General features: G+C 39.3%; 1 protein-coding gene across 3 annotated transcripts in view; it reads left to right on the forward strand.

The window, feature by feature from the left end:
• The window catches only part of man1a1 (mannosidase, alpha, class 1A, member 1), a 148173-nt gene that overhangs the window by 121572 nt on the left and 12203 nt on the right, over positions 1-14398 (forward strand). For all 3 annotated transcript variants that reach the window (XM_037750428.1, XM_037750429.1, XM_037750430.1), the window contains 3 exons: positions 7413-7536; positions 8625-8718; positions 13788-13903. In XM_037750428.1, coding sequence (XP_037606356.1) covers positions 7413-7536; positions 8625-8718; positions 13788-13903 — 334 coding nt within the window. The remainder of the gene's footprint in view (positions 1-7412; positions 7537-8624; positions 8719-13787; positions 13904-14398) is intronic.

Raw genomic sequence — 14398 nt, forward strand, 5'->3', positions numbered from 1 at the left:
AGTAAAGACTGATGACATCTTATTAACATTTAAGGCAGCTGGGTTGTATTTTAATTTAGAGCTACTTTAAAGTGCAACAGCAGAATAAGGCCCTTAGGGCCAACTGGAAAGTAGATTTGAGTGTCGTCTGCATAGCAGCAGAAGACAACATTGTAAAATGTGGAATGACCTGATCAAAATCTACTCGGGCAATGATGGTTTCTTTCCTAATGGGAGTCTAATCTCACTTCCAGTGCTCCAACTGAAGGGGCACAAGTCCTGTAAACAATTAAACTTTCAGATAACCTGTTATAATTTCCGTTACCAGATATTTTTTTCACCTGAGACAGTGTTGTCTACACCGTGAGCAAAACACATAATTGTGGAGTTTATTGCAGAGGAACAGTGTTGCAACCCAGCAACAGACTTTCACACATTTAAAAAATAATATCCTAAGGCACAATAAAGCTTCTTAGGGCAGTTAATGTTGGTGTTTCGGAAGTTACTAGTAGAACTGTTGTAACTACACTGGTTTAATTCAGTTTCTACTGGTTGATGGGTTCAGATTAGGTCATGTGAGTCCAACCAAGACTGGATATTTGAGGCGCTACCAATATATCTATATTTTAGTTAAAAAATCATATATACGTACGTATATGTACGATAGCGTATTAGGGCCATTGTAGGTAAAAAAAAACAAAAATAAAACAAAAACAAAATCTTTTTTTTTTATGGAGCTGTGAAAGGGGGTAATAACAAAATTTATTGCCGTAAATTTGCCACTTTAATCTCTGAGAATATCTCAGTTTTTTTGTTTTTTTAATTTCCGACTTTAATCTTGGATAATGAGTTTTTTCTTGAAATTTTAGCCCCCATCCTTCGGCTCCGTAATTTATCTATTTTTACCTACAATGGCCCAAAAACGCCATCATAACAGAGAAGGGCATTTTACATTTAAAAAATGAACTTGACAGTGCTCTCTGGTGGACAAACTTTGTAATGTCAACACTGTTTCTTAATTACTGCAAATGTATCTTTCTGTTCTGCTATTGCTTATCAGCTGACATAATCATGATATCAAAGATGAACTAATATCCGGTGATGCATCTGGGCTCTAATGAGTTATTTAAGTAACATTTTGTGGTCTTCATTTTCAGGTTTAAGTTATATCACTGTTTAGGGGTTGGGGCGGCTACGGCTGATTGTAGGGGTCTCTACCCAATGGACAAACGGAGGAACCCTCATAGGGGTTCTTACCATGAGTTATGAGTACACACATATACATACAGCAGACACACAATCACAGTACCGGTAGTCACACTGTCTCGCTGCCCTGAGGCACTTTTTAACAACACAGAAAAGTCTAGCATTCAGGGTATCCAGAGATTCTTGTTTTAAAGCAAACACAAAAACGCACACACTAGCTCTCAGTGCAGCTCTCCTCGGCAGTAACCTAAGGCGGTGGAAGGCAGCCATGATTTAAAGCCTCTAATTAAGTTGCTAACTGTGAATCTATCGCAATTCACATTTTCTTTGCGCCTGGAGGAGAAGTACGATAGATTTTAAGACAAGAGAGGAAGAGATATTGAGGGAAGAAAAGCTGGAGGGAAACTGAGGTCATGGTGTAGATGAGGAGGAGGAGGAGGAGGAGGAGGAGGAGGACAGGCACGAAAAACTGGGCTAAAATATAGACTTCGTCCAAACACAGAGCACAAATGAATAGGAGGAGTGCTTCCTAACATAATACTAGAGGAGCGTGAGAGGGCACTTCCTGGTGTGACATGCTAATTTATGGAGATGGAATGCCTTTTTCTGTTTTTCCAGGTTACTGCTTGGCACCACCGAATTAAAATCTATGCTGTTGGCGCTGCAGAATGGACTGAAGGGTATAAAACTAGCAGGCTAGGATTTATCATTTCACAGCTGGCCAGGAAAATGGCTACGGGTGTGAGAGGTTGAATAATACGAACAGATTGGACACCCCCAAAAGGACAAAACAGGATAGACACCAAGAGGACTGGAATGTGTCCTTCAATGCAAACCCTCATAATTCACAAAGGCATCAATCTGTAATGGCCCAGTTTATTTCTAGGTTGAGGCTTTGGATCCATATTTGTTACACCTTGAACTCTTTTTGTGTTTCTTGGCTGAACATCAGGGCAGAGAATATGTGATTATCTTGATGGACATCCCCGTAGAAGTTGTTGAAATGCTCTGTAAACGGTGTTCATGAGTAGTACAGCTGTGACATACAGTAAATATATATGAAAATTAAAATCTCGAGGCTTCAAAACAGTAGTCCGCAAACCAATGGGTGACGTCAAGGTGACTACGTCCACTTCTCATACAGTCTATGGTTGAAACCCGTCCGTTTCCATTTACTGCTGTGCATCATTAAAAGTGTTACACACTTATTTGTGAGTCCTGACAACTTAATTTACCAATTTTTAGATATTTGGGTCGACACCAATCATACTCTAAAGATGATTGATTTGAGCACGCCAGTTTTTTTGTTTGACCATTTACGAACTTCCTCAGCAGATGGAGGTAGCCTCGTTATTGCCCAGTTGTCGGAGCAAATGGTTTAAAAGTTGAGATTGAAAAATTGTACGCAAATGTTCTCTTAAACAAAATGTAGTGTGATAACATAGAATATTTAAAGGAAAGGTAATACTAAACCAAAAAACACCATTAATTTAATTGTGACTTGCCTGATTTCCCATCTTCATGATAACAGTTATGAAACAGGATGAAACATGGGCAAATTGATTAAAATCTATGGGCTGGGCTCCTATTAGCCAAACAAACTGCATCATATCAGTCCTATCAGAGGTGGATGATGCCGGCTCATCTCTTGATTTATTATGAAAGTTCAATATCAGCTTTGCTACACTGGCCTAAGCTTTGCATAATCTCCAAAAAAATAAAAAAAAGTCATCTAGTTCTAGGTCATCATAACATTTAATTAACGTTTGCAATCTAGGTTTCAAAGAGAATTACTGAGTGTTTTTCAGTGTGCTGCATTACATTATTGTAAAGCATGATGACGAAGAGAGAGACGTCGCTGTGCCTCCTGTTAGTGAATCAAATTCGACAAACTGAGAGTTTTTATTCAGCCGGCTTTTGATATGAATCTTCATACCCCTGACTGTGAAAATTAAGTCGATTGAGATCACAAAACACAGTCAACAGGAGAAATTCATTCCCATTTTGCAGTAGATATCATTGCTTTCTCATTACTAGATAATGTCTTCAAATTGGGATGAAAGCCAGTTGAGGCTCCTGTAAAGATGTATCCTCAAACATCCACCACTTGTGCAGTATTTTTATAATATTGCAGTGTAGTCTGTAGTGCAAGGAGAGGTCATAAACCAAACCCTGTTTTTATAGCTCAGAGCTTGTAATAACTCTCATTACATCCCAAGTGAGAAAAGGGATGTAGAGCGTGCTAGTTGGTAACAGTGCCTTTGAAACTGGGCCACCAGGACATCTGCATCAGCAGTCAAACACAACAGTGGCCTCCCATCAGATGGACTAATACAGTCGTGTTGTGCTGGTTGTCAATGGATGAATGCCAGTTTCCAATCCCAGTACGGGAAGTGGCTGTAACAACAAAGAGTTTCCATCAGAAAACAGACTTGAATGGCCTTCAGTAGCTATAGAAACGAGTTAATTTCAAAATAGAGCAAAGGCACCTCCCTGACCCAGTGTTTTTGTTGGGTTTACCAGCATTTATGTATTATTTCAATCGCAGGGCTGTTATTGCAAGTGTTCGTGTTCAGGAATTTTTTGGCGGGCCTGAAATTGTGGCTCAATGACGCACTGGAGCCATCCTAATAGCATAATCCATTCCCTAAAACTATATTAGCACATAGCATCAGTGGTTTTCCCACTTAATCTCTTTCTATATAAGTCTCTGTTAACTTTCTGCATAAACAAAAAAAAACAAACTCAGACCACATATCTATTTTTGCTTTACCAAAACAATAGATTTTTTCAAATTAATTTGAACTCAACTAATTTACTGTAATCTGAACTCAATTGTATTTGATTGGAAAATGTTTATTCAAACACATGATTACAGATCCAATATTTAATATCTTCCCCAAATTGAAAAAAAAATCATATTAAAAGTCACAGCTTTATTACTGACATATATGCAGTCTCCTTTACTTAAAGGAGCAGTGTGTAGGATTTGGCGGCATCTAGTGGTGAGGTTGCAGATTGCAACAAACTGAAACTTCTCCTGTGTGTCAAGCGTGTAGAAGAACTACGGTGGCCGACACAAAAAAGAAAATGCCCCTTATCTAGAGCCAGTTTTTGGTTTGTCTGTTCAGGGCTACTGCAGAAACATCTATGTAGATATAAACGGCTCATTCTAAGGTAACAAAAGCAAATTCTTATTTTCAGGTGATTATACACTCAAGAAAACATACTAATATCATATTCATTTTCTGCTAATAGATCCCCCTAAATGTTACACACTGTTACTTTTTGTCCCTTAAAATGAGCCTGTGTAACTTTTGCTGAACCATGGCAACAAGTGACAATTACAGGTTAATAATTGTTAACATTAGTCACCTTTAGCTGCTGGTCATTGCAGACCAAGTAAGGCTGTTGCGGCAAAACACCTCATTGTCTTTAATCATTCAAGGGTGCATGTTATTGCTCATGCAGGCAACTTTCATAAGAGGATGAGTGCTTTATTTCTTCGAAAAGTTAAATTTTATTGCTTTAAGTTAAATTCCCAGTGTCATTATTTGCCCAAGTAGTTGAATAACTTCAATAGCCGTGATCAAACAAGTCGACGGGGTTTGACAGCTTTGGTTTTTAAAACTTCTTCATTTTCTAATTAATTTCCAGCCGGCATTACTCATGTCAAATAGTCTTAAATTTATCTTTCTAAAACATGCAAACCCCCTGGCCAGATTAATGATATTCCAAACACACCCTCATCTATCCGTCTCCAGTGTTTTCCTTTATATCCGCGCTGCCCTTCATTGGTTTGTGTCTGTTTGCTTTACGCAGCAGCTTTTCCCTGCTGTCTTTTGTTTTGTTCTCCTTAACAGGGATTTAGTTGTCTCACAGCGGGGCTTTGGGAGGGATTGGCGTGGACAGGGGTGCGTTTACCTCTGCGTCTCCACCCTACCAAGAGAAGGGATCTATCACAGGGTTTATAAAAGGATTGAAAAGGATTGATAGACAGATCAAGCCTACAAGTTGACTGAGGGGAAGTGGAGAGTGTTGTGGAGATAAAGGTATCATGTTATTCTGGACGTAGCTGGAACTCTGAAACACACTTGAAGTTAAAGTGGCAATAGACACATTTTTTGCTTTAAACACAGACTGTATATAAAAAGTGGACGTAGTCACCGTGACGTCACACATTGGTTTGTGAACTGCTGTTTTGAAGCCTCTAGTTCGGCATTTTGGCCGTCGCCTTGTTTTTTTGCAACCGGAAGTGACACAAGAAGGTGGAGCTAAGTACAACCGAACACTGAATAAGACATTTTTAGGCGACCAAAAATGTTATAATTAACTTTCATGAACTGAAAACACACTGTGAAAGGGTTAAAGTTGTAAGACGAAAACACGTTCTGCTCCCAGACCGGACAACGCCGTGGTAGAGACCTGTCAATCACAAGGTAGCCACGCCCTTAAGCATACCCTTCTTTATGGTCGACTCCAAATTGGACCATAATTTACTAAATGAACATCATGCTGTATTGAAGAAGACTTGAAACTAGTGATTGAGACCATAAACTCATGTTTACAATGTTTACTGAGGTAATAAATCAAGTAAGAAGTAAGATAATTTTCTCATAGACTTCTATACAATCAGACTTCTGTTTGCAACCAGAGGAGTCGACCCCTGCTGGCTATTAGAAAGAATGCAAGTTTAAGGCACTTCAGCATTGGCTTCACTTTTCAGACCCGAAAAAAAATGTTGATTGCACAGTGTAATGGATATAGAATAATAACACTATCTGCGTTTATAAGCCTCATTTTCACTCTGCAATTCTGTCTGCCACCGGGTACGATCCCCGGAAAAGGCTCTGCTAGGCTCTGATGAAAATGGAAAGCGATCCGGTTGTCTTTGCGACAGCGGTGCCAACAATAACACCACCTAAAAAAAAGCTAAGGGGGCGAAAGTTGTCTGTTTCCACAATATATTAAACTATTTATGCAGGTAATCTTAGACTTTAATATCTAATTGTAATGTCTGGACCAGTCCAAAGCTAACAAACACACAACTCCCAACTTAATCAGGTCTACAGTGATGGGATTTTTTCCTCGCCATATTATGTTCTCTGACCCTGATCTCTGCTCGCTGCTGATGCTGCGGCGGTGGTCCTCTCTGTGTCTGCTTGACTTGATTAAATCCATGGTGTAATGGGAAACAAATTATGGCTTGTGCAGCATGATGAGTTGAAGGGGGGATAATTAGTATGTTCATCCACCTCTTTGAAGCGATATGTGTGTGTGTGTGTGTGTGTGTGTGTGGCACTTCTCCCAATTCACACTCCTCCTCCTCCTCCTCCTTCTTTTTTCTCATTTGTTGGATGTCTCCTGTGTGTGTGCAGCTCACGTGTCCACATGTAGTTGTTGTAGTGCACACATTCTGGTGTGTGTGTAGTGAATCATTAATATGTATTCATGAGTAGTTACTTGAAGCATCGCCACCAGAGTCATCAGTCCGTAGCGTGGAAGTGATCTGTCAGCGGCTCTAATGATCCAACACACACACACATATATACACCCCGTTGCTTGGTCTTCTGTCCTTGTCAAGCGTGCCAGAGGTTGGTAACTCTCACATATGGCCTGAGAGTCGCCACAGCCAGCATTAGGGGAAAGGGTGGGGTCCGTAAGCTCGGATTTACTGACCTAGAGACACCGGCAAGGATATCAAGTGCTGCCAAAGTCAAACGTGTCACAAAAAAACTAATAAATGCACCCATAAATCTGACAAATGGAGTGTGAAGTTAGCTTTCAGTGTCGTTAATGTAACTGCGTCTGTATCCATTTTAAGAATCTATTTGTAAATGTCACTAAAGCAAAAGAAGCTTTCTAGAATAGCATGTAAATTACAGAAACGTTTTAGTAGTCGTCACAATTTAAAGTGACTGCTGAGTCACTGAGAGTTTTTAAGGATTTGTCAGTTTAATATCGAGACGAGCGTGTTTTCTGTGCTCATGAATTCCTTTTCTAACATGACTCATGCTGTATTCTTGTTTCGTTGTTAACAAAGCACTTGAAGGAGGAATTAATATGAAATATACACACAAGTTACAACAAGTTAAGGTGCCTCTGCTTGTGGCTGAAAATAAAATGTCAAACATTATGCAGCTCTTTTACCCACCAGCTGTGCTTTTTGTTGTCCTGTTTTATTTAAAAGAACCCTCTTGTCTCCTTCTCTTCTTATCTTTGTCCAGCGGTATTGGTAGGAACTGGCCCTGGGCCTCGGGCGGCAGCAGCATCCTGGCAGAGTACGGCACCCTGCATCTGGAGTTCATGCACCTCAGCAAACTCTCAGGGAATCCGGAGTTTGCACAGAAGGTAACAGACACACATGAGAATAAGATTATATTACTATTTTTTCCCACAGTTAATGGATGCATTTGTGCAGGATTTCCACTTTAACTCTCACACTTTAGAGGTGTCAGAACTCAGAGAGGGGATTTCCTGGAAGGAAAAAATTATCTTATTTCAACACAGTCTCACGGCAGTTTGCGAAATAGTCACGACATTTAATCTATTTGATTCGTGTACATAGACAGGAATTTCCCTTTTTTTTCATGATGCTCAGCACGACTTTCAACAACTTATTTTTTGTGTGTTTTTCTACGAATGTCCAGCAACGTGATGCACGTGTCAATTTCTGCTCCAGTCTTTTCAAAATAAAACTATTTATTTAGGTTTAGGAAAAGATTGACTTGGTTAGGCTTAGGCAACAAAACTACTTAGTTATGTTAAGGAAAATATTTTGGTTTGGGTTAAAATAACATCAGAAGTGGCGTAACTTAAGTACGGAAATTATGTGACAAAACTACTTAGTTAGGTTTAGGAAAAAATTAACTTGGTTAGGCTTAGGCAGCAAAACTACTTAGTTAGGTTTAGGAAAAGATTACAATTTGGGTTAAAATAACACCAGATGTGTACGGAAGTTACACGACAAAAACTACTTAGTTAGCTTTAGGAAAAGATGGTGATTTGGGTTAAAATAACTCAGGAAGTGCTCTAACTTACAGAAGTTCCGTGACAATACATCAACTATGGCTTTTGGTTTCACACGGGGTACGAGTACCGGTCTCCTGGGCGAAAGTCCAGTGTTTTTTTAGCCGCCCATCCACCCCGACCTAATCCATGTGCGGTGTTTGCTTCCCAGTTCACAATTACATGGATTACATAAGAAATTAATTAAATTGTAAAATGTGAAATTTGTGTCTTTGTACACGGATCGGTACATTCAATTGCGTGACTATTTCACAAAATGCTTATGCAAACTGCTTATTTCCCCATACTGATTATATGACATATATAACTTGTCTTTTGAGAGGGACTCATACAATTCTTTTACATACTGTATTTCTACTTGTGGTGTTTGAAGTGAGCTTTACTTTGTACTTTATTCTTTGAATCGTTAGGTAATGAACATCCGGAAAGTGTTAAATCGCCTGGACAAACCCCAGGGACTCTACCCCAACTACCTGAACCCCAACAGCGGCCAGTGGGGCCAACGTAAGTCCTCTTCCCCCCTCTTATCACATCCCATCCAGTTTATTTTGTCTTGCCTCTCTCCAGTCCCCTCTTGTGTAGTACTTGAGTATCACAGCAGCACCTGAGTGGGAACACTGACTGCCCTTCAGATCAGGAGTCTCTTAGAAGCTGTGCCAACCACCATTTGTCTTCCTGTTTCTTTATTTCGTTGACGCACATGCACGATGAACACGTGGTCAGAGCTGCTCCCGCTTCTCTTATAAGGAACCAGATATTCCAGTTGTTGAGTCAGCGCTCGCATTAAAGGGGATTTAAGTTGTCAGTGTGATTTGGGACACTCCTTAAAGCTGTTTTTAATACAGTGGACCATTGTCAGTAAAAAAAAATGGTTGGTTTTCTCCAGCTCTTTGGCTCTCCACTGGTTAAAGGGAGAGTAAACATTGAATTTGTGTTTCTTATATTAAGCTTTCGCTGTCACAAACATCATTGTAGCCAAATCCTTTCTGCCTTGTTGCCACACGTTTTTGCAAACACAAATGCAAGACTTCCTGCAGAAGAACAGATGAAACAGAGAGAGAAAGAGACGTAAACACAGTGTGATTAATATGAAAATCACAGGCTGAAATCTTTGGGTTAATGGCAACCTGTTCTTTGAGGCTGATATCGGAAACATTGATGCAAATTTGCATTCATCACTTGAAGAATGTCACCAAAGTTCGACCTTTTCTTTCCCAAGATGATGCTGAAACACTAATGCATGCAAATTACCTCTTGTTTCTGTATTACTGTTATGCACTTTATGTTGCTCTTTCAAAGAAAACTATCCTACACCTGTAATTTGTACCGACTGAAACCAGGAATACAAATATCCCTCTGATGTTTCAATCACTTCACTGGCTCCCACTCAGATTTTAGAGTTTCAAGAGATTAACTTCCTCTCAGTTATTGAACATAAATAGTCTCCTGCCACTGTTTCTAGAGCTCTCAGATCCACTGGCAAAATTTTGTTAAAAGCCGTCTATATGAAATGATCGATCAATGAATTGATGAGTCGATCGATACAAAGATGATCAGTAACTATTCTGATAATCAATTTCTCCCTCAAGTCTTATTTAAGCCTAAAATTCTCTGGTTCCAGCTTCCTAAATGTGATTATAAACTTGTTTTCTTCGTCTTCTATCATGATAAATTGGATTTATTTTGGTTTTGAACTGTTGCAAATTGAATAAATCAGTTTGGGCTTTGGGAAATTGGTCTAAATTAAAGCTAAAATATAAACATTTGTTGCAGCTGTAGTTAGTAAGTTTTTGACATAATTTCTTCTAGGGCTGCATGATTATTTTGATTGATTTTGCAATTGCAATATGATTTACTTTATTAGAGGGAATGATCATTTTTACGTCATTCTCATTTTCATTGAAAAATACATTAAAGTGATTATGGTGTGATTTTTTTTTTTTGCGAGGATTGCGAGAAAACAAAGATGTTTTCTTTAGTCTGCAGAATATGATGTGTTGGCCAGGACATCTCTGCAGCACCACCATAATTTAAAATGTAATTTAAAATGGTAGTTTGACATATATATTTAACAATTCTTGCAATTTCCTCCTCAGCCTGTGATTTGAAAATTGCAGAAGGTCATAATGCGATTTTGATAATATTTTGATTTTTTGTGCAGCCCTAATTTCTTCTTAGTTTTTTTTATATATATTGACGTCATACATGATGACAGACTGACCCAACAATTGTTCAACTTATGCAAAACAAGATTGATTTATGTTAACATTGTTCTAGCAGTGGATGCAGTCTGAATGGCTGTAGTGTCCCTTTTCTCTCTCTCTTCACACCTTCTCATCTTTCCATCCAGCCTTGTTGACATTACTCTTTACATTACTGCAACCCACTATTTTACCCGCGTCACTGTCACGTATTTTCATACTCACTCCTCCCCCCAATCTCTATCTTTAACAGCATGTGTCCGTTCACCCGTCTGCCTTCCTGACAGGTTGTGGTAACGGGGTATAATACTGAGTCGATCATCAGACTCTTCAAAGCGTGTAGCTGAGCAGGTAATGATGATAATGATACAGAGGTCTGACTTTGAGGAAGAGGAGAGGGACATGAAAGAGAAATAATATATAAAGGAGAAGGGATGTAAGGTATAGTTTGGGGGAGAAAATCCAGCAGTAAAAGCCTCTCCTTATGCCACTTGTCATATGTCGGAGAAAACTGCCGGCTGAGTAGATGTAATGAAAGTGACACTGACAAGAGAAAGGCTGGCTATCAAAATCCATTTTTCAACCCATTCTTAAAGCAGCTCTAAGTGATTTTTGACCACTAGAGAGCAGAAATTGGACCCCAGAACAAACTCAAAGTGACAAGCATCGACGTAGCTACTACATCAAAATATCAAGTTCTTAAAGGAGTAGTTTGACCTTTTTTGGGAAATAATTTCTTACAGAGAGTTAGATGATTAGCTCGTCATCATCACCAGCAGAGACTTCAGGAAGTCCAACTGATTCGAATGCTATCAGGCAATTAAATGTGCGTTATCGCTCGCTATAAGCACCACATGTGTCAGGAGGGGCCTAGTACACCTACTACGTTGTAAAAGTGAAAGCGAGACTTAAAACCAACACGTTCTAACATGTAAAGCTGCATGAAACGTTACATTTTGAGCACAAACAAAACAGCTTCTTTACGTTTAGGGAACAAAACCACTACGTTAAGTTTATGGAAAAACATTGTGTTTTGGCTTTTGGCTTGAAATAACTATATTTCAAAAGTGAAAGTGAAACTAAAGGCTTATGAACGCAAAGACAACTACACGTTGTTGGTTTCACACAGGATGCGAACCCCAACAAACTCCACCCCATATGTAATTTCATGCTGTCCTATTACAGCGCCTTCCTGTCATAATTACTACGGTTGCTAGAGGTCGCTGTCGTCTTCTTGTATTCCTTCTTTCGGTGATCGACCATGTGAATTGATGACAAAACCTACTAGTGGGTGTAGCAGGGCCCTACTGACCCATATCTATGAGCCTTGTAACTGATAACGCACATGATTTCAGTCTTTGGTGATTGTTTTCCTCTCCGGTCGGGGTGGTTTTCAGAGTATGAAGCGTTGCGCTCTGTCTCTGTTAGGCTTAAATGTAACAGACAGATAAAGTGGTATTGATATTCTCAAGTGACTGAGAGTGTTGTCAATCTTGTTTGTCTAACTCTCGACAAGACAGAGAATAAGCATATTTCCCAAAATGTCGATCTCGTCCTTAAATAGTTTGGTAAGCTAACGGCAACCTGCACGTTCACAAATGAAAGTCCAATTTTCAGTGTTGCTTAATCTAAATCCTGAAACCAACTTCTAGGACTTTAATGGACTAGTGGCTGGAACTATTTATTTATATAGCGCCAAATCATAACAGAAGTTATCTCTCATATATTTTATAATCTCTATAATATTATTTACACCTGACTGGTTTGGTTGGGACCTAAACACAACATCAGGAATATCAGAAAAATGATCCTTTAGCCTGCTGTGTTTTCATTTCTTGCCACCAACCAAGAACAGCAGAGATCAGGCGTATTACACCATTAATGGATTAAAAACTGACTTTGTTTGAAACCGTATTATGCATACAAAATAGCACAGAAACATAATGTTCTTTATAATTTATTGTTGTGAGACTGTGGTGTTTGGATCAATAGGAAAGGGCACATGCAGAGGGGGGAAAAGGAAATTGAAAAATCACCAGAAAAGCTGAAGTAGTGTCTCTAATGTTGTTAGGATCTTCCAGCTTGTGAGCATTTCAGTTTTGAAATGAATGAATCTTAATAGCTTTTCATGCTTAATAAGCTTTAATATCCATTTCACCTTGTAAACGTGTCAGACCAGTCACTGTTCTACATAAAATCAGGGCATATTTCTCTTGATTTCCACAAGAAATTTGTGGCATTAAATTAGAAATCCTTTGTTCCAGTTTTATTATTTATTTATTTTTATATCCACTGATGTGCTTCAGAGTTTATTAGAGTCCTGTTTTGTTTTTGATACCCAGCCATTGATTGGAGCGCTGTTCGTATCTGTGACGGTTAATACGGACCTGCACTTCTGGTCTACTTACTTTTATTGTATGATGCATAAAACACTGAATGAAGCTACTGAAAGCACATCCACCGTTATAATTGTTGGCATTTAGCTGACACTCTTAACCAGAGCCAGTAACTGTGTTTTCATCCAAGTATTTTATGCAAATTATGACATATTCAATGAGGAATGCTGAATAGAAACAGCAAGTTTCAAAGGAGGAGAAAAAAAAAAATCCCCTTTTATGCTCGTCTTAGTCAGAGAGGGTTTTTCATCTAGAAAGAAATTATGCAATAGTGATGGGAATGCATTTGTTGAATAAATTATGACCCAGGGATGTTTGCAGCCTAATGTTGTCTGAAAAAATATCTCTCCGCCACAGCCTCTTTCATACGCTGTACATACACAGAAAACATAGTCATGTTTAAGCTTTTAACAGTCATAGTATCCGACTTCTCTCTGCTTCAAAGTACGTATTCGAAATATGTTCATACGTGAATTTGTGATCGCTTTTCATCTGCTCTATTTTAAGCTCGTCTCGGTGCGCTCGTTCCTGGTTTTAATGTTGAACTCGCAGAGGGCCAGGTGCTCTTATCGGCTCAAAACCATTCCCGTCTTTACCACCTGCCTCCTTTCTTTTCCCTTCAAGATGATCACAGCTGACATTTAATCTCTGCGCTCCACAAACAGGGCTGGACTCTGTTAATGACACATGCATATGAATGAGCCTTCACTGACAATCAGCAGGGAGAATACAGCTAAGTACAGCTCGGCTGGCTGGAGGCTCTCTTATGTTAATAACACACACATACTGTAGTATATATAGACTGTAGGTATGTTCTCTGTATATTAAACACATATTTCTGGCCCTGTGTCATGTGAAGGGTGATCTATGGATGGTCCAGAAGGTGTAATCTAAACTAGCATGCATGTAGGAGGCCTGTGTGTGTGTGTGTGTGTGTGTGTGTGTGTGTTATAATGTGTTTATCTGTGTGTTGCAGATCACGTGTCCGTGGGTGGCCTGGGTGACAGTTTCTATGAGTACCTGCTGAAGGCCTGGCTGATGTCTGACAGGACTGACGAGGAGGGCAAGAAGATGTATTATGATGCCCTGCAGGTAAAACACACAAACACACACACACCAGAAATCTCTTCAGTCAGGGTTGAGGTGACTTTGACTCCTCGAGAATGAAAGAATGTATTTTGTGATTTATATATCAATGACTCTCTCCGCATGCACACATGCACACAAAAATAGTTATCGTTGAATATAAATGTAAAACAAATCCACACCAAAAAATAAGGTTCACAAATATATTTCTGCACACACAAAAATATTTCTTGTTTTGAATAAATGTAATAGAAATCCACAAAGTTATTTGTACGTCACGGCCAGGGTCAGCGTGTCCATATAGGCGAAATAGGCGATTGCCTAGGGCGGCACTTTGGCCACCATGAACTGCGACTAGTGTTCCAGCTCACCTCAGCTCACCTGGCCTGTCTTGTTTTGACTCAGTGCAGTGGTGACGTGCTGATACAAACTGAGGCGGTGTCATCCACTATGAAGAGTCTTGAAGGTCTTCAGCATCATCAGATTCTCTTTATACCACAA

This window comes from Sebastes umbrosus, chromosome 18 (assembly GCF_015220745.1).
Source record: "Sebastes umbrosus isolate fSebUmb1 chromosome 18, fSebUmb1.pri, whole genome shotgun sequence".
In the NCBI taxonomy this organism is placed as follows: Eukaryota; Metazoa; Chordata; class Actinopteri; order Perciformes; family Sebastidae; genus Sebastes; species Sebastes umbrosus.